Source organism: Elephantulus edwardii, unplaced genomic scaffold, assembly GCF_000299155.1.
Source record: "Elephantulus edwardii isolate Elephantulus edwardi_28Jun2011 unplaced genomic scaffold, EleEdw1.0 scaffold00037, whole genome shotgun sequence".
NCBI lineage: Eukaryota > Metazoa > Chordata > Mammalia > Macroscelidea > Macroscelididae > Elephantulus > Elephantulus edwardii.
The window spans coordinates 12,840,582-12,865,397 of NW_006399787.1; the positions used below are offsets into that span (position 1 = coordinate 12,840,582).

Sequence of the window (24,816 nt, forward strand, 5' to 3'; positions counted from 1 at the left end):
CTCCCTCCCTCCCTCCCTCCCTCTCTCTCTCTCTCTCTCTCACACACACACACACACACACATTATTAGCCATTCTTGGAAACACTTTGAAACTTGTGTTCTTTAGCTCCTGAATACAGCTCAGAGGTTATAAAGCCCTCCTCCTGCGTTTTTACTCCTAATAAAATGGAAACAGAGAGAGTAAGTGACTTGGAAGTTGTCTTAAAAAAGAAAGAAAAATTATATTAGGGATAAGAAACTGTAACTCAAAGAAAATGTTATGTGAATAATAAACAATTATACTTAAAATTTCAATTAACTGACTTTTTAGGAAAATATATATTAATATTAACTGAAATAGAAAACACAGTTGAATAAGTCACTAACCATGAAAGAAATGGAGAGCTATGTTTTTTTAAAAAATGAGCTTTACAAAAGCAGGCATATAGATGGCTTTACAAGTCAATTATTTTTTAATTCTTAAGGAAATTTCCTATCCTATTTATGTTAGAGAATATAGAAAATAATTAATAATTACCAAATCTCTTAATCCAAATAAATTAATCTAACACTAGCACCCACAAAACAGCCCCACCTATAAATAAATGTGGGGAAAAAATAGTAATAAACGACATGGGACCATAGTCTCAAGAGACTAAAATGTTCACAGAATTCACAATGATAATGTTCTTCATCCTCGTTGGGTGAGTGGCATCTGGGATTTTCAAAGCTTTCAAGGAGCCATGTAAGATTCAACTGTCGGCCTCCACTTTTATGGACAAAAGACAGTGAAGGAGAAAGGTTCAAAGAAGAAATTAATACATGAGACTAATAAACCATATGAACCACACCCTTTCCAAACTGAGTCCAGATGACCTGGATGATGGCTTGGCTGTTCATACCAGCTGTTTTGACCAGGGACACAGTGGAAGGCCACGAGTGGAATAAAATAAAAATGTGAAACAAAACTTGAATTTCTCTTTTTTTAAAAAAGCCAGACCTACTGATTCGGTTGAGACTAAAGGAACTCCTGAGATCTTTCCCTAAGTAAGCTTCAAGTATGGAATTGAAACTGTATCTGCAGGTCACTTTTCAACCAAATAGTAGATTACCTCATAAAACAACGGTATCATTGATGAGTAATATGCTTCCTTTAACAATGAACAAACTGTATGAGACAGAACCATCAGTATTTACCAAGTAAATACTGGAGTAAAAGTGAGAAGGCAAGGAGAGAGAGAAGTAGATAAAGAAAACAGACCAAAAAGAATGGAAATAATGAGAATTGTTCGCTCCTAAAAATTGTAACCGATTTTATAGAAAAATTGTTCCACAAAACAGCTTCTATAAAAATTGCTTTAAAGTAATCTAATTTGTTCTGTAGACTTTTGTTTGCTGTTAAATAAAATATTATGTTTTATAAATAGTAATGGGGCACATATTAAAAGTTCTGGGAGGCTAGTGGGTAAGGAGTTGCCTTGCCAATCCAAAAGCAGACAGTTTGAATCCATCAGTTGCTAAGTGGAGAAAGATGAGCAGTCTCTCCTGTGTAGGAATTCACAACCTCTGAAATCTCACTGGAGGTCTGCTTGTAAGGCACTTCCAACTTGACAGAACATGATGATGGCAGAAGTATGTTATATGCTATAATGGGGCTTAACTCAAGAATCCACAAATGGTTCTTTATTATGGTGCCATCATGACAGCTCTGACTCCTAGACACCCTTTGCACATCAGGACAAATGTATTCAGTCCTGCACCATCCTTACAATCTCTTCTATGTTTTAAGTCTGTTGCAGTCACTGCTTCAAACTATCTTATTAAGAGTGTACTCGGGGCGGGGTGGGGGGATTGTATACCAATGAAGGAATTTTTGTTTTACTTTTCAAAGAGAAGAGCAAACTGGGGGGGAGGGATGGGCAGGGCAGGGAGAAAAGTACAACAGTGAATGAATGGAAGTCCTTAGTCTCTATAAACTTTCATTAAAATTAATAAAAATTAAAAAAAAAAAAGAATCTTCGTGTTTTTTTCACAGACGTTTTACCCGTGACTGGCCCTCCTGGGTAACATGCTCAGAATTGCTACCATCCTTGTTGTTGTTATGTGCTGTTGAGTCCATATTAAAGGCTGCAGTCTTTGATCTTCAAGTCCTCATTTTTAGCAAACAGGATTGTGTCATCTGCATAATACAGGTTGTTGATTAATCTTCCTCTGATTCTGATCCTACATTCTTTTTTATAAAGTCCGTCTTCTCTGATGATTTGCTCAGCATACAGATTGAATAGATACGGAAAAAGGATACAACCCAGATGTGTACCTCTCCTGATTTTAAAACATGTAGTGTTCCCTTGCTCTGTGTAGACAACAGCTTCTTGGTCTACATCTAGATTTAGCATGAATACAGCTAATTGTTCTGGGATTCCCATTCTCAAAATTTGTTATGATTTACATAGTCAAATGCCATTGTATAATTGATAAAACATAGATAGGCATTCTTCTGGAATTCTTTGCGTTCAGCCAGAAACCACCTGACATCAGCAGTGATCTTTCTGAGACCATGTTATTTTTTAAACCTAACTTGAACTTCTAGAAGTTCTCTTGTCAATGTAGTTCTAGTCATTGTTGAATAATCTTTAGCAATATTTTGCTTACATGTAATGTTAATGATATTATTTAATAATTTCCACATTCTGTTGGATCACCTTTCTTGGGAATGGGAACAAATATGACCTTGTCTCATTGATCAGCCAAGCAGCTCTCCTCTGAATTTTCTGGCATAGAGTAGTGAGCATGTCCAGGGCTGCACTGTTATTTGAAACATGTCTATATCCCATTGCTTCCTGAGGTCTTACTTTTAGCCAGTATCTTTAGTGCAGCATGAACGTTTCCCTTCATTACCATTGGCTCTTCTTCTTCTTTTTTTTTTATTTTTTAACATCAAAGCTTTTATTGGCTATTCTTATTTTCCTCACAAAATTTTAAGTTATGTACAGATTCTTAAAAGTCGAAGTCTATATTAGGGGAGCAGGGACAGCAGCTTGGTAGTTATTTTTAACTAATTAAATTGTATTATTGCTTGGTTTTTTTGTGGTTTTTTTACACTGACTTATACAGATATTTTTTTATTAAGTATGAAAACTTATATATTAAATTTTCCTTTTTTATAGTATTTCTGTGTTTAAAAAATAGTATAATATGCTGATTAATCTTCATGTTTACACTTTTGGTCACAGATCCTTGAAGGGTTTTGTTGTTGAGTTGTGTACATTTCCAGGATTTCACTGTAATTTTCCCTTCCTGGGTCAATCTCTGTAATGTGTTAGACCTCCATGCCTTTGACAGTCTCTTGGGAATAAGGTGTGCGTTTGACTTTTGAGTCACTTTGATTGATCCAGCCTTTCGTTCCAGGGCTGGAGGACGGATTCACACAGTTGTGCACTTGATTTCCGAGCCTTGGTGGAGCAGTGGGTTTAGTACTGACTGCTTCTGTAAGGTTGGTGGTTCAAGCTCTCTAGTTGCTTCCTTTGTGGGAGGAAGATGATGCAGTCTCCTCCAGGAAAGATTCCAGCCTTGGAAGCCATGCAGGGCTTCCCGCTCTGTCCTGTAGATGCTGTGAGGCAGCGTGGACGCCACGTCAGGGCTGCTCCGCTGGACTCAAACTCCCTGCTGTTTTCTCTGGCACGTCCCCCGCTTTGAAAAGCATTGATATTTGGTTGTTTCAAAAACAAAACTTCTTTGCTCTGGTGGAAGAGTGGTCAAAGCTTCTAACCAAAAGGTCAGCCATTTGGCCCACCTGCTGCTCTGTGGGAGAAAGAAGGGGCAGCCCGCTTCTGGAGAGGTGACACTCTGGGCACCCCGAGGGGCAGCTGGCTCTACTCTGTCCAGCAGGATCCCGATAAGTTAGTTGGATTTGACTTGATGGCAACAGTGTTGTGCGGTTTCTTGAAATTACAGAATAAGTCGTGGTTGATTTAGATGAAAAATTAACATGTATGTTGTCCTCTTTGTGTGGAAAGAAAAGCAGGAAGCATGTGGGTCGCTGTAACTTGTCCCCAGACGCCCCACCCTCTCTTGGGTGGTGGGTTTTATTTTCCTTCTATTCCGTCACCTTTTGCTATTCGAAACACCCATATTGCTTAGTTTCTAAAAAGACTTAGCAGGATATTTTTCGTTTTAGGTTTAAACATTGTTTTAAGAGGATGGCTTCAGGAGTTTGTTCGTTCATGGGGCTGTTGGTTTTTAAGTCTACCCTGAAATTGGGGAAATTATTGTTCTTGTCCATTGGCTCTTCTTATGAAATTTCTTCCTGAATTTTTTCTGTGACTCTGTGTATTCCGTCTTCTTTTGATCCTTTCTGGCTCTCTTAAGATTTTACTCCTAGCTTGATACGCACAGCTTGAATTTGTTCAATTCTTTCAACTTCAGAAATGCTGAGCAAGTTCTTTTTATTTTCCAACTTCACCTCTCTTCACATTCCTTTGTAATATTTTTACTTCATCTCTCTTTACATTCCTTTGTAATACTTTGCTTTGTCTTCTCGAACTGCCCTTTGAATTTTTCTGTTCAGTTCTTTTATTTTGGCATTGTTCCATTTTGGGGGGGGTGCATCTCAATGCTCTAGTACAGTTATCATTTCTTCCGACGTCCCTTTTGACGTTTTCTTCCTTCTCTGTGTTTGTAATGACCTTTTGCTCTTTTCTTGGATGATATCATCCCACTGCTCCTCTGGTCTTCAGTCATTAGTGTTCATTGCCTCAAAGCTGTTCTTTAGTTGATTTTTTAATTCAGGTAAGATAAACTCAAGATCATTTTGGATTCTTGTGGACTTGTTACAATTTTCTTCCACTTTAATTTGAACTTACACATGAGTAATTGATCATCTATTCCACAGTTAGCTGGATTTTGATGGCTGATAATGAGCTGCTCCAGCAATTCATTCCAGAGATGTCAGTCTAACTTCTCTGAAGTCTATCATGTCAGGTCCATGTGTAAAGTTTCCTTTCGTGTTTTTTGAAAAAAGGAATTTGTGATAAGTCATTGAACATACAAAATTCCTTTTATCTCCAGCATTATTTCTGTCACCAAGATCTTCCAACTACCATTCATCTTCTTCATTGTTTCCAACTTTTGCATTCCAGGCACCAGTAATTTTCTTCCACCAGTAATTAATACATCTTGATTGCATTTTTGGTTAATTTCAAACTACAAAAATTGGTAGATAACTGTTAGTTTTCGTCTCTCTGACTTGAGTTGTTGGTGTATATATTTGAATAATAATTGTATTCACAGGTCTTCCTTTTATGCATATGGATAATATCCTAGCACTCACAACATTGTACTTTAGGATGTTGTTGTTGTTATGTGTTGTCAAGTCGCCTGCAACTCATAGCGACCCTATGTACAACAGCCCTAAACCCTGCTTTATCCTGTGCCAATCTCACTGTCTCAAACACACCTACCCCCATTACCCCAGTCACTGAGTCAATCCACCTCATAGAGGTTCTTCCCCTCCTGCGCTGTCCCTCCAAGGACTGGTGCCTCCTTGCAATATGTCCAAAGGATGTCAGACGAAGCTTCAGAATCCAGGCCTCTAAGGAGCAGCCTGGTTTAACCTTCTCCAGGATGAACCCATTATTTTCTTAGCAGTCCATTATGGCATCAGAAATGGAGAAAGATTCATCAACAACCTGTGAGGAGGACCTGAAGCACTTGCTGCAGAAGGTCAAGGACTGCAGCCTCCAATATGGATTGAGGCTCAATACCAAGATTCTCATGACTGAGCCACTTGGCAGCATCAGGATGGATGGTGAAGAGATTGAGATTATTCACAGCTTTAGTTTGCTTGGCTCCACAGTCAACACTCTTGGCACCAGTAGCCAAGAAATTAAAAGACGTTTTGCGATGGGAAAGTCTGCTGTTAGGGACCTTTCCAAAGTACTGAAGAGCAGTGTCACTGGAGACTAAGGTGTGCCTGATACAGGCCATGGTCTTTGCAGTTACTTGCTATGTGTCAGAGAGCTGCACAGTGACTAAGGAGGATAGAAGGAGAAGTGATGCCTTTGAGCTGTGGTGTTGGAGAAGAGTATTGAATATACTTTAGGATAGATCTTGAAATTATCTTTTTTATTAATAACGCCACCCCATTTTTCCACAGTTTTTCATTCCCAGCATAGTAAATCATATGACTGATTGAAAGTGGCCAATGCCAACTCATCCTCATTCACTAATACCTAGAATGTTGATCTTCATGTATTTTTTTTCCTTTTTGACAACTTTCTGTTTTCCTATTTTCATACTTCATACTTTCCATGTTCTACTTATTTAATGGATGCCTACAGCTATTTCGTCTTATTTTGAGTGACTTCGAATCATGGCTCTACCTCTAATGCCTGTATTCCTCTATTATTCATAGGGTTTTCAGAAGCCTGTTATTTCAGAACTTCCTAGTCTGTCTTAACCTGGGAACCTGCTGATTTTCAGTCAAAGCATAGTGTTGGGCAGATCTGCCAAGAACCTCTTTAAAGTGCTACAAAACCAACAAACATGCTTTAAAATGCCAAAGAACACTAAGGTGCATCTGGCTCAAGCCATGATTCTTTTCATCACTTCGTATACAATGAATAAAGAATTCTGGAGATGAATTCATATAAATTACAATATTTGTGAACAATATTGAATATACCATGGACTGCCAGAAGAATGAACAAACCTGTCTTGGAAGACAGTGAAGAAGTAATATCTATCTTTATTAATGCTCCTACAATGACTCTGTGTTGTATGAGTCAGAACCAACTCAAGGACTTTGGGGACTTGTTTAATTAATACCTAGCATGAAGAAGTCAGGTGGTACAGTTATCAGAGCATTCAGCTATTAAACAAGGGTTTGACAGCCAGAGACCAAGATGTAGCAGCCTGCTTTTTCTAAAGTTATAGCCTTGGAAACTCTGAGGAACCACTTGAATTTGTCTTACAGAGTTACTTATAAATTGAATTAGATTTGAGGATAGTGGGTCTAATTTGATTTGTTTTAATGCGTACTAGGTAGTAGGGAGCTCTGGTCGCCTAATGGTAAGGAACTATGCTTCCAACCTAAAGGTATACAGTTCATATACACCAGCGGCTTTGTGGGAGAGAGATGGGCAATCTTGTCCTGTACGATTTACTGCCTCTGAAAACCTGCTGGAGGGTCAGAAATGGATCAGAGCCAACTTGATGGTACATAACAACAACAACTAGGTAATAACTAGCTGTTCAGTAAACATAGCAGTAGCTTTAAATTCTTTTTTCTTTCCACAGTACCTAGGCCATGTAGAAGTTGATGAATCAAGAGGAATGCACATCTGTGAAGATGCTGTAAAAAGATTGAAAGCTGTATGTATTTGATAATACCAGTGTTGATATGCTTGTTAGTATTTTTCTTTAAAGATTTTGTTCAGTGATAATGACTTATCTAATTTGCTGTGCAAACTTAGACCTGAAACAAAATATATTTTATTTGTTTATTTAATATTCAGTAGCCACAATTTTTTTCCAAAGGCAAAAATGTGGACTTTCTAGTAAAGAGAATCTTATATGGTTCATCCAAGGATATAAATGACAAAAAACAACTTCTTCAATATAGATCAGACATTATCTAAAGGGTACTTACTTTTATTGAGAATCACTGTGAAGTGGTATGAAATCAAAGAGAAGAATATTATAAAACCAAAATAAAATAGTCTCGGTATCTTAACCTAATAATGATAACTGCATTATAAATTACTATTTTAAAATCTGCCATGGAAATGACTTCCTAGGACAAAATAGAGGATAGAAATCTTTGTTAATAGCTGATGAGATTTTAAATTATGAGGAGTCTCTGATCTGGACTCTTAATTTTCCATATACAAATTTTCACCCTAAGTTTCTTCACTGTCCTAATATAAAAAACTTATCCCTGCTGCCTTTTGCACACACTCTCCAGAGTAATTGAAATAGAGAGGCCTTTTCTTGGAAAAATAATATGTATGTTACTTACTATTCATATAATACATTTCTGGCATATGCCTGTTTATTTTAATTTTTACAAAAAAGAATTCATTGTTCAGAAAGGTTCAGATTATAGTGTTATACCTATAATATTTTAGGTATGTTTAAAGAATGTCCCATAGATTCTGATAGACTTTTTGCACTACCTTCCTTCTCTCCAATATATGGCTTTTCCCCTTCTTCGTTATGAAAGCTTTTAGCATTATGTATGCATGCCCTTGCCCCAAACAATATTAAATACTTGTTGCTTTGTGTTTGCTGGTATGATGGGCTGCTATAAGATTGGCTACTAATGACTGCTTCCCCCTCTCAAATTGCTTATAAATTTTTTTTTTTGCTTCTCAGTGCATTCTATATGCTCTCTTAGCTATAATATTTTGATAGAAAATTAAGAAAGCAACCAAATCCAAATGAAATTGATTTAGAACAAATACATTAATCTGTTATTGTAAGTAAAGGAAGAGAAAAAGAACTAATTGTAATATTACACTGAGAACTAAAAAACAGCTACAGTAACACTACATACAAATGTATACACATACTGGTTATAAATTCTTAAATGATTGAAGCCCTATTATCTGTGGTCTTCGATTCATCATTAAGAGGGCTAATATCCAGTATATTATGGTACAGGAAAGTATAACTTATGGACTTGCTATTCCCTCCTGAATTTAATACACAGTTGCACACAGCCTCAGATATTTTAATTTTCAATTTTTGGTAACTGGTTTAAAATTATTTTAGAATTATTTTCTTGAACACAAGATTTAATTTGTATTTCTAAGTTTATGTAGAAGATAAACAAGATTATTTTATCTAAAATTCATTAAGAGTAATGCAGTGACTTGTTCTACTTCTCATAATAGATTATTTTACATTATAATATTAGTGACTAAAAACAGCAGGCAAATCATTGAAGAGAACTCTGTACATACAATGACTTGATATATAACAAGTTAAATATCAGCAACAATAGGAAGCACAAATTATTGAACAAATCATTGGAAACTTGAGGGAAAAAGTTAAATCAGATTTTTTTTTTACTGATAATTAGATTGTGACAAATAGTATGAGAAAGTAAGTTGCTATACAAAATCCTTGGTAGAAGTATATTAGTTGTTATAAAGGTACTGTTTCTTAAAATCTCATGACATACTATTAAAATAGCAGTGTGAATTAGCCTTTCTAGAGTCTTTAAACTCAGTATTGCTAAATATTCACACTTTGGAAAATAAAAAAAAACCCCATCCCAAACTAGTGCTGATTCAAGTTTTGCAAGTAGATATGATGATATTTAGTTGTTTTAATACAGCAACTATTTCTCTTACTTGTCTTGTTTTAAATTTTTGCCTGCTTTTAAACAGATACAGATCTTTATAGGATTCTACCCCTTGCCTTTGAGTCTACTCTAAGGGCTACCTTATTTCCAAAACTGTAAGTCTTTTTACCACTGAGTGATTGGAAGATTTGAACCACTAACCTTTGGGTTAGTAGTCCAACATATAATGCACAATAGTAATATATGTTCACTATATAATGGTACAAATGAACATAAAAGTGCATAAATCTTCATAAATTTAAAAACTCATATAATGCCAGAAATGGTTGTTTTGTGTTTAAAAGGATGCTTTATGTATGTTGATAGCTTTTCTGAACATACTTGAGCTCTTACCATTGAGGGGAAATTGTTTCTAGAGTTCTTGTTCAAAAAATTATCTTCGTTTTTGCATATGGAACGGGCAGACACTATCCAGGATACTTGGAATAAATGTTACACCTATTTTTTTTTTACCATGACATTAAGTTGTTGAATAAGAGGGCTCAATTCCAGGCTCTTTACACCCTTTTATTACACACTTTCTAATGTTATCCTGGGAAGCTTGCAAAAAGCTGCTAGTCTTTAGGATGTTTGTTCATCTTAGATCATTTTAGTTTATGAAAACTCGTGAATTTTGCCTTCCTTTCATAGTTTCACTATACAGAGATTTGTAATCCTTTTTTTTCCCTCTGGCCAAATATTCTTACAACAAACATCCATTACCTTTTTAAAAGATCCTATTGTTAATGCTTTACCTAGTGTCTGAGTAGCTGTGTGTAAGGTCTAATCTTTATATTTAAGACCAAGTATTTTGAGTAATAATTTGGACTAAAACCTGTGTCTGCAATAAAACGAGAGATATCTGAGGCCATACAGCCTGCTATGTCAGATGCTCAAACCATGCCAAATTCTGTGTCTCTGAGGTTTTTGGTTTGTTTGTTTGTTAGGGTCATAAATTTTGAAATAAATAGAAGCATAGGTTCAGGGGCTGATCAAGCATAAAAGATGCCATTGGAAACTAGTTTGAACGCTAAGGTTTAAAAATGTAAGGAATTAAAAAAATAAAAATAAAAAATTTAAGGAATTCTTTAGTTTAGATATACCAGTTAAATAGCAAGGAAAAAATTTGAAAGCTATCATTTTAATTACTTTTGAACCAAAAATTTAATATTCTAGTGCCTTTCCACTTTGTATGAAATTGAGAAATTCAATAATTTGCAATCATTAAGGATTGGGTTTTTGTTTTTGTCTTTTAACTGTGACTCTTGTATTTAAAAGTTGGGCCTGAGGGATTATATTTTAAACCCTTGTTACTATATTTTGGAGGACCATTTTTCTAAGTCGTATAGCACTCTTCTTTCAGTTTGCTGTGCCGAGGTAATCTGGGTTTGCTGTAATGCTGAACCTTGTCCTATTGGGGTCTCAAATGCCCAAGTAGTGGACAGTGTTTGGTGGAGCTCCCAGTTTTAAGACAGGTTTGGAAGCGGGAGTAGCATCCACTTCCTAAACCATTTGCCTCTGGAAACTCTATGAACTTGGAAAAATGATAGAGTTGTTATGAGTCATGCATGACTTGATGACAATCAACAACAACCTTCAAGGAGAAGTACCTTACTCTAACTCCAGTTGCACATTATTGCATACTTGAATATAATTTGTCATTCTAATGTGAAAAGATACTCTAAACAAAAAAGAGTCCAAAGACATTACCCTGGAGTCAGAATTGACTCGTAGCTGACCATCCTGTAGGTAAACTGCACAGGAGGAGGGTGCTCATCTTTACTCCATGTACGGGCTGTTGGATTTGAACCACCAAAGAAGCACCACCTTTGGGTTAGCAGTGTAACACCTGTTGGAATATATCCAGTCTTTTAAAAATCGTTACTTCATTAGGGAGCTCTGGTGGCCTAGTGGCAAGAAGCTGCACTGCAATCCCAGAGGTGTGCGGTTTGAATCCAGCAGATGCTCTGCTGGAGAAGGAGGGGCAATCTCCTCCTGTACCAGTCAGATTGAGTTTGACATACACAAACAAAAAAATAATAAAATAAAATAAAAAAATTGTTACTTCACCAGCTTCCAATGCAGACCAGTCTGCCCAGGGATACAATAGAAAGTCCCAGATAAAATGAAAGAAAAATGTAAAATAAAATTCCTTAACTTAAAAGAGTCATGCCTACTGAACTGAAAGGGCCTGGGGAATCCCTGGAAACTATCTCCTTAAAATAATTTCGAACATGGAATTTGAAGCTGTCTCTGCAGATCACGCTTCAGCAAAGTAATAGATTAGTTTACAAAATAAACAGTACTGCCCTTGGGTAATGTATTCCATCAACAATTATATGAGACTAAATGATCACCAGTCACCCAGAACCATAGGTAAAAGACAAAGAGGGGAAAGGAATCCACAATAGTGGAAACAGTACAGACAGAATGGAAAATACAGGAATGTTGACAGATGATAGAAATGGTAACCAATGCCATGAAACAAGTTGTATAAATATTCTTAAAGGGGGAACTTAATGTATTGTCAATGTTCATTTAAAAATAAAATAATAAAATATTAGGAGGGGGGAAATCCCTGCCCAGGGCCAGGAAAAGAAATAGCAAATACAAGGGAGCATTGGTGGTCCAGTGGCAAGAAGCTGCACTGCAATCCCAGAGGCGCCAGTTTGAATCCACCAGATGCTCTGCTGAAGAAGGAGGGACAGTTTCCTCCTGTACCAGTCAGATCTGATTTGATGGTACAGACAAACAAAAATAATAAATTTTTTAAAAAATTTAAAAAAAAAATAGCAAATGCATTTAATCAAGTAGAGAAAAAGAAGCACTTCAGAACATGTTCAAATGTTTATAAAAATTTTTATTTGCATTCTATGCATAGTTATTTTCAACTTACTGAGTTTGATTGTTTAAATAATTAGCTGCTTTGGGACTTTGTTAGTATAGAATAACAGAAATGTCCATTGCCTACTTTGAGTGCCTTTATGGCATAGTTAATTGCAGGGTGAGAGCTAATGTCCTTTTAAAATCAATTTTGTGAAAGGTGTTTCAGGCCTTCGGTTATCTTGCTTGACTCTTGTCTAAGATGCCTCTTGTTTTAAAAAGAGCTTCTCATTGTCTTCTAAATGTTTCCCTTGCTCTGTGCTAGACTAGTTTTATTATACTATCAGTTTCTAATGTGGTTTGTCTTATTATTATTTACTATTTGATATATTTGTTTTAATATATGTTCTTGTTTTAGCAGGTAAAAGAATCATAACTTAGTTGTTTTTTGAAAGAACATTAATATTATTTGCTAATCTAATAACTGCCTTTTTATGCATTTTGCACGTAAACCTTTTCATTAACATATGGGATCTTTAGTAAAATAAAAAGAGGGCAAACTCGATTTGTAACAAGAGCTTTTCACAGAGCTAAATTAAATATTAATTGATTTCTTGCATTCACCTCCCCACCCCTCAGGAATGGTGAATCTCTCCATTTTGGCTGCAGTCTTGAAAGCTGATTGTTACTTAACAGTCTAACAAAACTAGGTCACCAAATTTGGCAGTAGAAATCATCTTAGTTATGTTATAATAACTGTTCCAGATCATATTATTATTTTTCCAGATTAATTTAAAATTATTCTGTTAATATATTTGAAGTTGCTTGTGATTGTCAGAATTTAGAGGGAAGGCAAACTTGCCAATTTTTTAGAAGATTGGATGGTTTAGAAATTGTCTGCAAGATCATATTTTTATATGTCTTAAGTGATTTACTCAACCTTAAAAACTGGTTATTATAATTTTAAAAAACAAAAACAAAAAAACAGCCAGGAATTAGAAAGTTAAGCTGTCTTTGGTGAGTTAAAACCCATTCATTTTGTATTAACTCTTTTACATTTTAAATAATGGCAAATTTTCCTATTTTAATATGCTGAAAAATTGGTACTAGGACCACAGGTAGCTATGTTCCGCTTATTCACAGTGTATGTAAGTTATATTCTTACAAATGTCACTGCAAGTTTGTTTTAAAACAGCTACCTTTAAAAAGAGAGCAGAACTCTCTTAAATTTTCATTGAGGCTTACAAACGTTATTTTTGATAGGTGTTTTCTTCTATCTCTTGTAAACATTAATCCTCTGTACTTTATAGATTCTTTGTGTCTAAAATAGAACAAATCTGTTATTTCCTCGTGTATGCTATGGAATAAATCTGCTAGAGGTGTCTCTTGCTTTTCAAAAGTTTGCTTTATATTGCTTCACTTTTATGAAAGATGTTACTACTTGTTTTCATTAACTGAAAGAACTCCAAAAAGGATTTTCACATTTACAAAAAGCAAAGCCCCCTTTCAGTGTGTGTTTAGAAGTGAGCCCTTAAAGAGGCAGTTCACACCCTGAGCAACAGGAGTGGCATTGCCAAGCTCCTTCCAGGAACACACTCAGCATCAAGTGCCAGAGGTTTGAACTGTGTGTAACACTCTGTTCGTTTTATTTTACACTTTATTGTTTGGCATGATTTTGTTGGATAATTTTGGGTTTGAGGGTGCTCAAAATTTTCCCCTAAGTGAATGGATGAATGGTAATTACTCCTTGGCTTCATACTGTATCTGCTTTTATAAAAGGTTCCATTAAGAAAGAATCTCTACGTTTTTAAATTTTCACTTTAATGAAAATTTTATTATTTCCACAAATTAAAATATGTATGTAATCTATGTTTCCTTTTTTAAAATTAATTTTAATGAAAATTTACAAGAATCTCTACTTTTGAATAGCAGGGAAAATTTGCATTTTTTAAATATGCAAACATACATATACAGATTGACTGACACATGTAAATGGAAGCAGTAATCTAGCATCCCTTAAGTAGAATGGAGGAGTCTAAAAGTGATATCTTAGATTCAGTAAGAATATTCATAATTACAAGTTACATGTTAATTTTATTTCCCAGTGTGACTGTTTAGTCAGTCTGAATTTGGACTGTGCTTTTAGTTGATGACTCTTAACAATTAGCTACTGATTTGTAAATTTCCATTTAACTACTTACTATTACTCAAAATTGTGATATTTAAAATATAAACCTCACCAAACTAGAATGTTATAATTTCCCCCCCCCCTCTGCTGCCAAATTTGAATAATCTCTGTTTTTAAAAGTAAATAAAGAATACTAAACTAACTAGTTGTTCTGCATGGACACAAATTCTGCTATCTCCTCACCCTTTCCATAGATTCTTAGGCCAGACAGTGTGTTTCCCAGCATTGTCTTACACCCTTCCTTTTTCCTCTGTCACTCCTGGTATGGATAATTCTTTAAAATTCTCACTCCCTCCCTTTCTTCCACCTTGCTACTCTCCCAACTTCTGTCTGTGCTTATTGGTGTGAAAAACCCTGGGACATTTAGCCTATACAATAATAGTGCTCGACTTGTCCCCCTGTTCCTCCAGGAAAGGAAGTTCTTCAAAGGCTTCTTTGGAAAAGTAAGTTTGATGCCACATTTGTGCTTGCTTTATAAGGAGTTACACCCCTAGTATAGCAGTGATATATTAAAATAAAAACTAAGAAGTACAGTTTTGGTTTCTTTATGATATAGGAACTGATTTAACTATATATACATATAAGTTAACTGAAAAGTTGTCATCTCTGATATTATCTGTATGTGTTTTTATAAATAAAATTTTATTTTAATTGTGATTTTAACAAAAGTTTACAAAGAAGTTAGATTTTCATTCATTCTAGCTGTGTATCTTGATTTCTAAAGCTGGTTGATGATGCCTGGGAAAGTTCGTAAATGAGTCAGGTAGGTTAGCAGAATTATCTCCTCAAGACAGGATGTTAAAACAATTTTCATTTGGTCTTAAAAAGCCATTAATATTTTTTTTTAAAAAGCCATTAATATTAAAATGAATGTGAATTTTGTTTAAGTGAATTTTATTTAGTGTCTAATTTTGACACAGAAATGGAAATGAGATGTATGCTAAACTTCCAATGCAGTAACTTTTTTTTATTCCAGTGCAATAACTTTAAAAAAAAAAAAAATCTGCATTAACGTTCAGGTGCACTAAATGCAAGTACATAAATTAAGAGCTATCGTTTTTAATCTGGGTTACTAATCCAACAAAAGCTCTTTAATTAGTCATCTACAGAACATTTGTCTTTTGTAAAATATTGTTTGTGGATAGTTTTCAAGTGATGATTGTTTAATGTTTGGATCTCCTTAGAATTGAGAATTTTGTAGGGTGTCTATCCACCAAAATGTGAATACGTTTCTAATATTTTGTGTCCCAATACTGGTATAATTATTTAATGCTGACTAAGAGCTACACAGTTATTTACATTGACAATATTTTTTAAAAAAATACACACAAACTGTCATGAAGTACAGTATAAATAACGAAAAGATTATGTGAATATTCAGAAACTAATTTTAAAGAATAAATATAATTTCAGGTTTTTTTCTCACTTTAGCTGTAGCTTTTTTTTAAACATATTTTTCTTCTTGGTTAGGTCACTTTTATAATAATGTTAGAAATTTTTGAAGGATAGTTTAGTTCAAGTAGTTGTCAGTCTGAAATAAAAATTCACATGATTTAACAACACATGTGAAAATAAAATTTTTCACAGGCACTTTGAGTCAGAGTCAAATCAGCACATCTGTAGAACTTGGGGCTCCTTATCACTAAGAATTAATTTTAAGGACACTTAGAACATTATGTTGTGATACTATCATTGTTAAATTTGTTATAATTGTTAAGGAAACATACTGTGGACTATTTACTCCTTCTCAAATGGAATTTCTCAAAATCGTATTATACCACTGAAATGTCTATATGATTTAAATTATCTAAGTGACCAGATTTTGTTATGTGTACCTTTGTTAAACAGTTTTAGTTTATATGCTGTGAGAAAGAAAATTATGAATCACCTCAGTTAATCCTTACCATAATCTTGAAATTATTATTATTCTCATTGTTTTACAATGATGACATTGAGGCTGATAGTGATTAAATTACCTACTCGAATTCATGGGTGTAATAAAGGTTAAGAAGTTGGGATTTGAACCTAGGTATTCTGATTACACAGTTCATACTCTTAATCACTATTCTGTATAATCATTCCATTTAGAAGTGATGTTTAAAAGATTAGTGCTTTAATGTAATAAAGCCCAAATAAATAAGCAGCTACCTTAAAACTTTTGCCTTTCTCAGTTTTCTTTTTCTGTTGTTATAATTGCGTACCATCAAATCGTATCTGACTGGTACAGGAGAAGATTGCTCCTCCTTCTCCAGCGGAGCATCTGGTGGATGCTCACTTTCTCACATTCTTTTAAAAGATAGTAATTTTACCTTTATTTTCTAGTCAGTTTACTTGATTAGTTAAAGATCTAAAGGTTCATCACTGGTTCAAAGTAGTATTTTTTTTTAGATAATTAAATCATACTTTTGAGCTTGATTCCCTCAAGGTTTCCATAAAAGATGTTATGTGATCCCATAATGGCACCTATGAACCAACTTGACTGTGAGAATTCTTTTCTTACATCTTTGGAAAAATCCTTTTCCTGGAAAAGCAACTTTTATGCATTTTTAGGAGTATATGATTTTTTAAAATGTAATTATTTTACAGTGTTTGAAATGTAGGGGTGAGGGTGAAGAGACAATCTTCCCAGAAATGTGATTTTTAAGGAAAACTTTAAATAGAGCATTAAAAATCTTTCATGTTCCTATAATTCAATTCACTTCTACATTAATGTTCAAGAAATAGGCAAGTGGAAAAGGTTTGATTTGTTGAGTTTCTGGATCAATTGTGGTTTGATGAAAATGAAAAATAAAGACTCTCTTAAAATAGTATAGGATAGGGAATTTTTACCCAGCACAGTTGCTCATAATTTTGGTAACCTAACTTTGGCTTGATATCATGTATAGTGTATTGGTCCAGGATAGAGAACAATAGTTATTAAAAAAGTATTTCCACAACATTTTTGCTTAAAAATAAGTAGATTGAGGAATTATTAGCCGTACTTCTGAATATGAAACATGCCAAGAACAGCAGCCTCATTTCCCTAAACTGCTTACTGGTTCTGCCCTCTCTATTGCTTTTTTGTTGCTTGTATATCACCAGTTGATAGGAACCAGTACTTCAGAAGCTTTAGCAGTAGGGAGTAGATAAACCTGGATGTATAACAGCTTATATTAATACATGTTGTGGTGGTGGTGTTAGGTGCTGTCGAGTCGCCTGTGGCTCATAGTGACCCTATGTACAACATCCCTAAACCTTGTTCTATCCCTTTCCAATCTTACTGTCTTCGACACACCTATACCCATTACCCCAGTGACCTAATCAGTCCATCTCATGGAAGGTCTTCCTCTTCTCCACTGCCCTCCATCCTCCCAAGCATGACGTCCCTCTCCAAGGACTGATCCCACCTTGCAACATGTTCAAAATATGTCAGACAAAGCTTCAGAATCCTTGCCTCCAAGGAACAGCCTGGCTTCACCCACTCCAGCATGAACTTGTTTGTTCTCCTAGCAGTCCATGGATATTCATTACTCTTCTCCAGCACCAAAGCTCAAAGGCGTCAATTCTCCTTCTATCATCTCTAGTCATTGTCCAGCTCTCTGATGCATAGCAAGTAATTACAAAGACCTTGGCCTGTATCAGGCACACCTTAGTCTCCAGACTGACATCCATGCTCTTCAGTACTTTGGAGAGGTCTTTGACGGCTGACTTTCCCCATCACAATACGTCTTTTAATTTCCTGGCTCCTGGTACCAAGAGTGTTGATAGTAGAGCCAAGCAAATGGAAGCTGTCAACAATCTCAATCTCTTCACCATCTAGCATGAGGCTGCCAATTGGCCCAGTGATGAGAATCTTTCTTTTCTTGATGTTGAGCTTCAATCCATATTGAAGGCCACAATCTTTGACCTTCTGCAGCAAGTGCTTAAGGTCATCCTCGGTTTCAGCAAGCAGGGTTATGTTATCTGCATAACGCAGATTGTTGTTGAGTCTATCTCCAATTCTGATGCCACACTTCTCATAGAGTCTAGCCTCCTGGATAATTTGTTCCACATATAGATTGAAAAGATATGGAGATAGGACACATCCTTGGTGCACACCCTTCCCAGTTTTGAACCATGCAGTGTTTCCTTCCTCTGTGTAAAAACATACTAAAATAGAAGGAGAAAAATTTAATATGACCTAGAGTAATTTTTTCCAAACTTGTTCACTGCCCTGAAGTCAGTTCTGACTTAGACTGAGTGAGTCTCCTTTGGGTTTTCAAGGCTGTAAATCTTTTTTTTTCTTAAGTCTGTAAATCTTAATGGGAAGAAATGGTTTGCCTTTTTTCCAGAGATGTATTCAAACTCCCAGAGTCTTTTGGTTGGAAAAACACACTAGGCACTGTGCCACTAGAGCCTCCTTACTGGCTGAATTTCAAGACTAGATGCAGTAAAGTGCTCACTATTTCAGGAGAGTCAAAAACAGATTCAACATTTTAGAGATTACTATATGCAGCTTCTTTAATAAATTTTGTTCATGCTAAGCAAACACTTTATTACCAAGTAATTACATAGCACTTAACATTCTAAAGGATTTTATAATTTTAGTGTATTTGAGGAACTCTTTGAGCACATTCCTGCTTTGTGAGGTGACTGACTAAACAAAGGTATAAAATGTTCTTAGGCTACATTATTCCATCTCTTTTAAAATGCATTACTTATTTGGAGCTTTATAGTTAATGATGTGCTTTGTCCTACTTTCTAATTGATTACTCATAATAGCTCAATGGATTAGACAGGATAGTTCATGAAACTTCATTTTACAGATGAATAAGCTGAAGCTCAAAGAGGTCACCCAGATGTAAATGGCCGCACCTACCCTGAACCTAAAATTTTCTGAAACTTGGTGCAAAGTTTCACCTACTCCATGTGGCTGTTTCTCATCCACAAGTGTTGACCTCTGCTGTCTTCAGGTATCCCTTTGTTTCAGTGAATGGAGAAGTGTCTAATAGAATATTAGACCATTCAAAGGCTTGATAGCTGCCCGCACATGCATTGTTTGGCCTGTATAGGATTTATAGGGTTTGCACATTTGTTACCAGTGTTGGTTTAATTTTTATTCATTCATTGTTGCATATTTTCTTTTCAGTGTTTTAAGTTGATAACTTTCATAAAACCCTGGAGATCTGTCTTTTATGAATTAGAAAACGAAGTAAATGCATTTTCTGTGTGCAACAGCAGCTTGAACGGAATAGCAGTTGTTTTTGGTTGCCTATTCAGCACCTTCTCTGCTTCTGTTGTCCCTTGTACTTAGTCTGCTTCCCTTATTTTGTTACCTGCCTTTAACCCCATCAGCATTTGAATATGTGACTTCACTGACTTAGTATGTTACGTTGATCTCTAGGCTTTGATTTAACCATTTCTAACGGTTAAAAAGAACCCGGAGTATTTTATTATCTGTTTTTGGAGATCTTGTTAATATACTAGGAATTTTTTTCCCCCTCATATTTGTATGTTTTTATAGTTGTTTAACTTAAATGGCACCATTAGAAATCATTGTTTTTAGAAAATATATGGTTTAAAAGTAGTAACATATGGCTGTATTGTTACACCTAATTCTCAGGAGTTACAACAGTTCATATTATTTGTAATTCTACTCTTAAATCTATATACCCACATTTCTATATCAAATTTCCCAAATTTTCTCCTCTGTTGACAAATCCTAACTTGTGCTTATTTTCATTATAGAATCCTTTATTTAAAATTAAGGACTATCTCTGTCTCTTCCTCTTTCTTTTAAAATTTTCATATTCTTTCTTGTATAAATTTTACCCTCTCCTGGATTGTATTCAATATGTCTTTCAAGATTTGGTTTATTTTTTTCCCTTTTGAAACATGCCAAATTTCTGGGTTAGGAGGGTGGAATACAGTTCTGAGAGTAATCAAAAGCTTTCATTCTTGATTTCATCATATCATGTGGCAAATGTTCATTGACTGTTTTTAGATTTTTTAAGAAGAAATGAAATATTGAACATATTTATTATATATAAGTAGTTAGTAATGTGTTTAATAAAATATATATAAAGTTATTCACAGTTCAAATATAATGTATTATTTAGAAATTCAAGATATGGAGTATATAATTTAAGAAATCCTTTCTTTTTTTTAAATAATTTTAATGAACATTTACAGGGAATTTGGATTTCCATTCATTCATTGCTGCACTTCTCTACCCACCCAGCCCTCTCCCCCCCAGCCCCCCCAGTTCGCTCCTCTCTTTCAAAAGTAAAAGAAAGACTCCCTCCCTGGTACACAATCCCCCTGCACCCCTCCCACCACCCCAATGTTTTTAGATTTTTAACAAAAAACCTACCCCAAATTCCTTCAGTTATCTTTTCATATTACTTGCTTTCATAAAATCCCAAATAATAGCCATTACCACCACATTAATTCCAACTCCGGAAAATAATATAGGATGGAGTACAACTGCCCCATAGAGTTTCCAAGACTTTATAGGAGGAGACTACTTAATTCCTCTCCTATGGAACAGCTGATGAGTTGAAACTGTTAATATTTTAGTGAGTTAGTACCTAGGTATTTAACTACTTGCCACCAGGGCTTCTTCCTGAAAACCCAGTAACTCACAAACCTGCCCTAGAAAACTATTCCAATGATCTGGTCAGCATTGCTTTAGACATTCAGAAATAAATGGGTTTTTATTCCATATGTGGCTGACAAATTACACAAAAAAGCATGATTTTAGTGGTAGTGGACTTGCTGCTACAAGAATTAAAATTATGTCCTACTCACACAATTCGAGATTGGGTTTGTTATTTTTTTCCTTTTTCTTTAATTGGCATCATATATCAAACCTGTCAAATTGAATTCCTTTTTTTTTTAATTCATTCACTACCAAATTAGTGTCTAGAGCAAACTGGAAGCTGTGCTAAGCTATTCAGATACAAGGATGAGCCAGTCAGGGTATATTTTTCAGCCCATTCACGCTCACATTTTTAGATATCTATTTTATGCCTCCTTTTTCCATATGCTTCCAGTTTTTCTTATTCTGTTCTCTTTCAGTTGATGACCTTGCTTTCTACTTCACTGAGAAAATAGAATCAATCAGAAGAATATTTTCACGTGTGCCAAGTACCACAGCTGCTTACCTCTTGCATATGTGCCCCAGTACTTTGTCTTCTCTCCTATTCAGGGGATGAACTGTGCTCCAAGCTGAGGTCAACCTCTCCACAATATTATTCTAGCTCTTTCTTATTCCAGCATTGCTACCCACTTTCTCCTCCACAGTCAGTTTTGGGGTTGGCCATTCACTAGCATAAAAACAAACTGTTGGGGTTTTTTAAAAGTTTATTCTTGGTATCTCCAGTTCCTGCCCTACTTTTTTCTTTCAAACCTATGCAGTTAGGCTCTTGCCTCCATCCCTTCACCTAAGCTGTCTTGTCAAGACTTCTTTTGTATTGCTCTTTTGTTAGACTTTCCATTACACAATGTATCAGCAGTATTCAACATAGCCAAGCCCTTATTGCTCTTTAAAACACTGATTATTTGTTATTTCTTAATCTATGAACTGCTTTTTGTCTACACTGTTGAATACTCTCATCCAGTATAGTGACTTTCAAAGTTGTTTATATGCTGCTGCTGATTTTGAAACTTCTCAGATGTGTCTTCTGAAGTGCATAGTTATATTTCCATCTTAGAGGCAATAGCACAGAGGTCAGGACACATAGACTCTGAAGCCAGTGGCTTGCATTTAATTTGGTTCAGCCATTTACTAACTCTCTTGAAAAAGTTTCTTAACATTCTATACTTGTGTTTACTACATGAAAAAAAACAGTAACAATAATACCCATCTCATAGGATTTTAGTGAGGATTAAATGAAGTATAAAAAAAGTGTGTCCTATAGTAGTATTCGGGAGAAGAATAGGCACTCTCCTGCTGTGTGATTACTGCCTCTGAAAACCACTGGACAGTCAGCTATGAGTCAGTTGTGACTCGATAATACTCCATCATAGTACTATGGAGTTCTGGTTGCCTAGTGGTAAGAAGCTGCATTCCAACCCTAAAGGCACTCGTTTTAAATCTGCCGGCTGCTCTATGGGAGAAGGATAGGCAGTCTCCTTCCATGTGATTTACTGCCTCTGAAAACCCGCTGGATGAGTCGGTTCCAAATACAACATAACAAGTAGTATTAGGCATTATGGTCATCGCCATTAAACACATTCACTTTTGATCCCTGGATATCTCACACTCCAGGATATCTCAAACCAATTTCTTCTCTTGCCTAAACTGCTTTTTCCTTATCTGTCTTTCTCAGTACAGACCATTTCCATCTGGTCCTGCAGGGAGCTCTGGTGGCATAGTTTGTAGACAGTACACTGCCAACCTGATGTCTGTGCCAATTCTAGTCTGCCATCAGCTCAGAGAGACTCTATCAGCAGTTCAGTAGTGAACAAAATAGGGGACAGGACAGTGCAATTTACAGCCTCAGAATCACATTGGAGGGTTAGGTATGAGTTGACTCTGATTTGGTGACAACGAGTGACTGTCCCTGTACTTTGACAAAAATCCTGGATTTGACTTTGACTCCTCTCGTTCTCTTTATATCCTGCAACTATTCCACTCCAACATTGCCTATTTGCAATAGGCTTTAAGAATGTAATAAATTCTTGGCGAGCTCTGGTGGACTAGTGGCAGGAAACTGCACTGCAATCCCAGAGGTGCACAGTTCAAATCCACCAGATGCTCTGCTGAAGAAGGAGGAACTCCTGTACCAGTCAGATCCAATTTGACGGTACACACATTAAATAAATAAATTAAAAACATATTTTAAAAATATTTTAAAAATGTAATAAATTCTTATAACCCCACTACAACAGTGATGCTGCTACACAGTATCACCTCTCAACCTGAAACATAATGGTAATGTCCTAATTTAATTCCCCTCCTCTCAAAGACTGTAATTGGATTGAAGCTTAACATCAAGAAAATGAAGATTATCACCACTGGGCCAACTGACAGCACCATGATAGATGGAGAAGAGATTGAGATTGTTAAAGCTTCAGTTTGCTTGGCTCCACAGTCATCACTCTCAGGATTGCATTGGAAAAGTCTGCTGTCAGGGATCTCTTCAGAGTACTGAAGAACAACAATGTCTAGAGACTAAGGTGTGCCTGCCTCATTCAGGCCATAGTCTTCACAGTCACTTGTGCGTCAGAAAGCTGAACAATGACTAGAAATGATAGAGAATTGATGCCTTTCAGCTGTGGTTCTGGAGAAGAGTGTTGAATATACCATGGACTGCTAGGAAAACAGGTTGTTCCTAGAGAGGGTGAAACCAGGCTGCTCCTTGGAGCCAAGGATTCTGAAGTTTTGTCTGACATAGGAGGGACTAGTCCTTGAAGAGAGATATTATGCTTGGAAGAATGGAGGGACAGCGCAAAAGAGGAAGACCCTAAATAAGGCGGATTGATTCAGTGAGGGTAATGAGGGTAGTTGAGTCAGAGACAATAAGGTTGGCACAGGTTAGAGCAGGGTTCAGAGCTGTTTTACTTAGGGTCACTATGAGTCACAAGCGACTCAACAGCACATGACAACAATAATCTGAAACACTTAATCCATATAACTGCATGACTCACTCATTTCTCTTAGTTCTTCCAAAATTTCTTTCTTAATGAAGCCTTCCCTAATGCACTGTTTTGAATTCTGAACAGCACCCCTCCATATACCCTTGCACTCTAATCCATTCCTTGACTATTTCTGTTATAGAACCTCTCACTATTTGTCATATATATTACCTATTTATCTGTACTAAAATGTAAAGCCTCTGGTACATTGTATTTTCATTATCACTTGTTTCAAGGAACTTTTATTCATTATTCTTTCTATAACCAAATTGTGCCTTAGCAGGGTGTTATTTAGTTTCTGTCTTGGTGATTTTATAAGCTTTATCCTCTTGTGGATAATTTCTAGTTTTATGGCATTGCGGTCTGAAAAAATATTTGTGTTTTTTAAGTTTTTGAGGTTAATACTTAAAGCCTCTGAGGACAGCAGTTTTCATCTATTTTGTTCACTCCTGGATGTTGTTCACTGCTGAATTTCCATTGACTAGTATAGTATCTCCAGATTTCTTGGCACAACTTGGTGAGCACATCCAAGGCAGCATCTGTTAGCTGAAGTACTTCAGTTGGTATACCGTCTATTCCTGGGGCCTTATTTTTTGGTATTTCCTTCAAAGCAGCTTGAACTTCTTCATCTCCATAGGCTCTTGCTCATATGTTATTTCATTAAATTCTTCTGTATCTGCCAATTCCTTGTGATACAATGACTCAGTATATTCCTTCCATCTTCTTTTAATACTTCCTGGATCATTTAATATTCTGCTTAAAGCATCCTTGATCATGCAACTCTAGGTTTGAATTTGTTCTTCAGTTCCTTGAGCTTAACAAATGCTGAGTGAGTTTGGCCCTTTTGATTTTCCGACTCGAGCTCCTCGCATATTTCATT

General features: G+C 35.7%; 1 protein-coding gene across 5 annotated transcripts in view; it reads left to right on the forward strand.

Moving 5' to 3' along the window:
• Nucleotides 1-24,816, forward strand: part of NUMB (numb homolog (Drosophila)) — a 116,993-nt gene that overhangs the window by 51,499 nt on the left and 40,678 nt on the right. For 3 of the 5 annotated variants that reach the window (XM_006884701.1, XM_006884703.1, XM_006884705.1), the window contains 2 exons: nt 7,276-7,350; nt 14,747-14,779. In XM_006884701.1, coding sequence (XP_006884763.1) covers nt 7,276-7,350; nt 14,747-14,779 — 108 coding nt within the window. The remainder of the gene's footprint in view (nt 1-7,275; nt 7,351-14,746; nt 14,780-24,816) is intronic. The other 2 variants (XM_006884702.1, XM_006884704.1) reach the window with 1 other exon arrangement.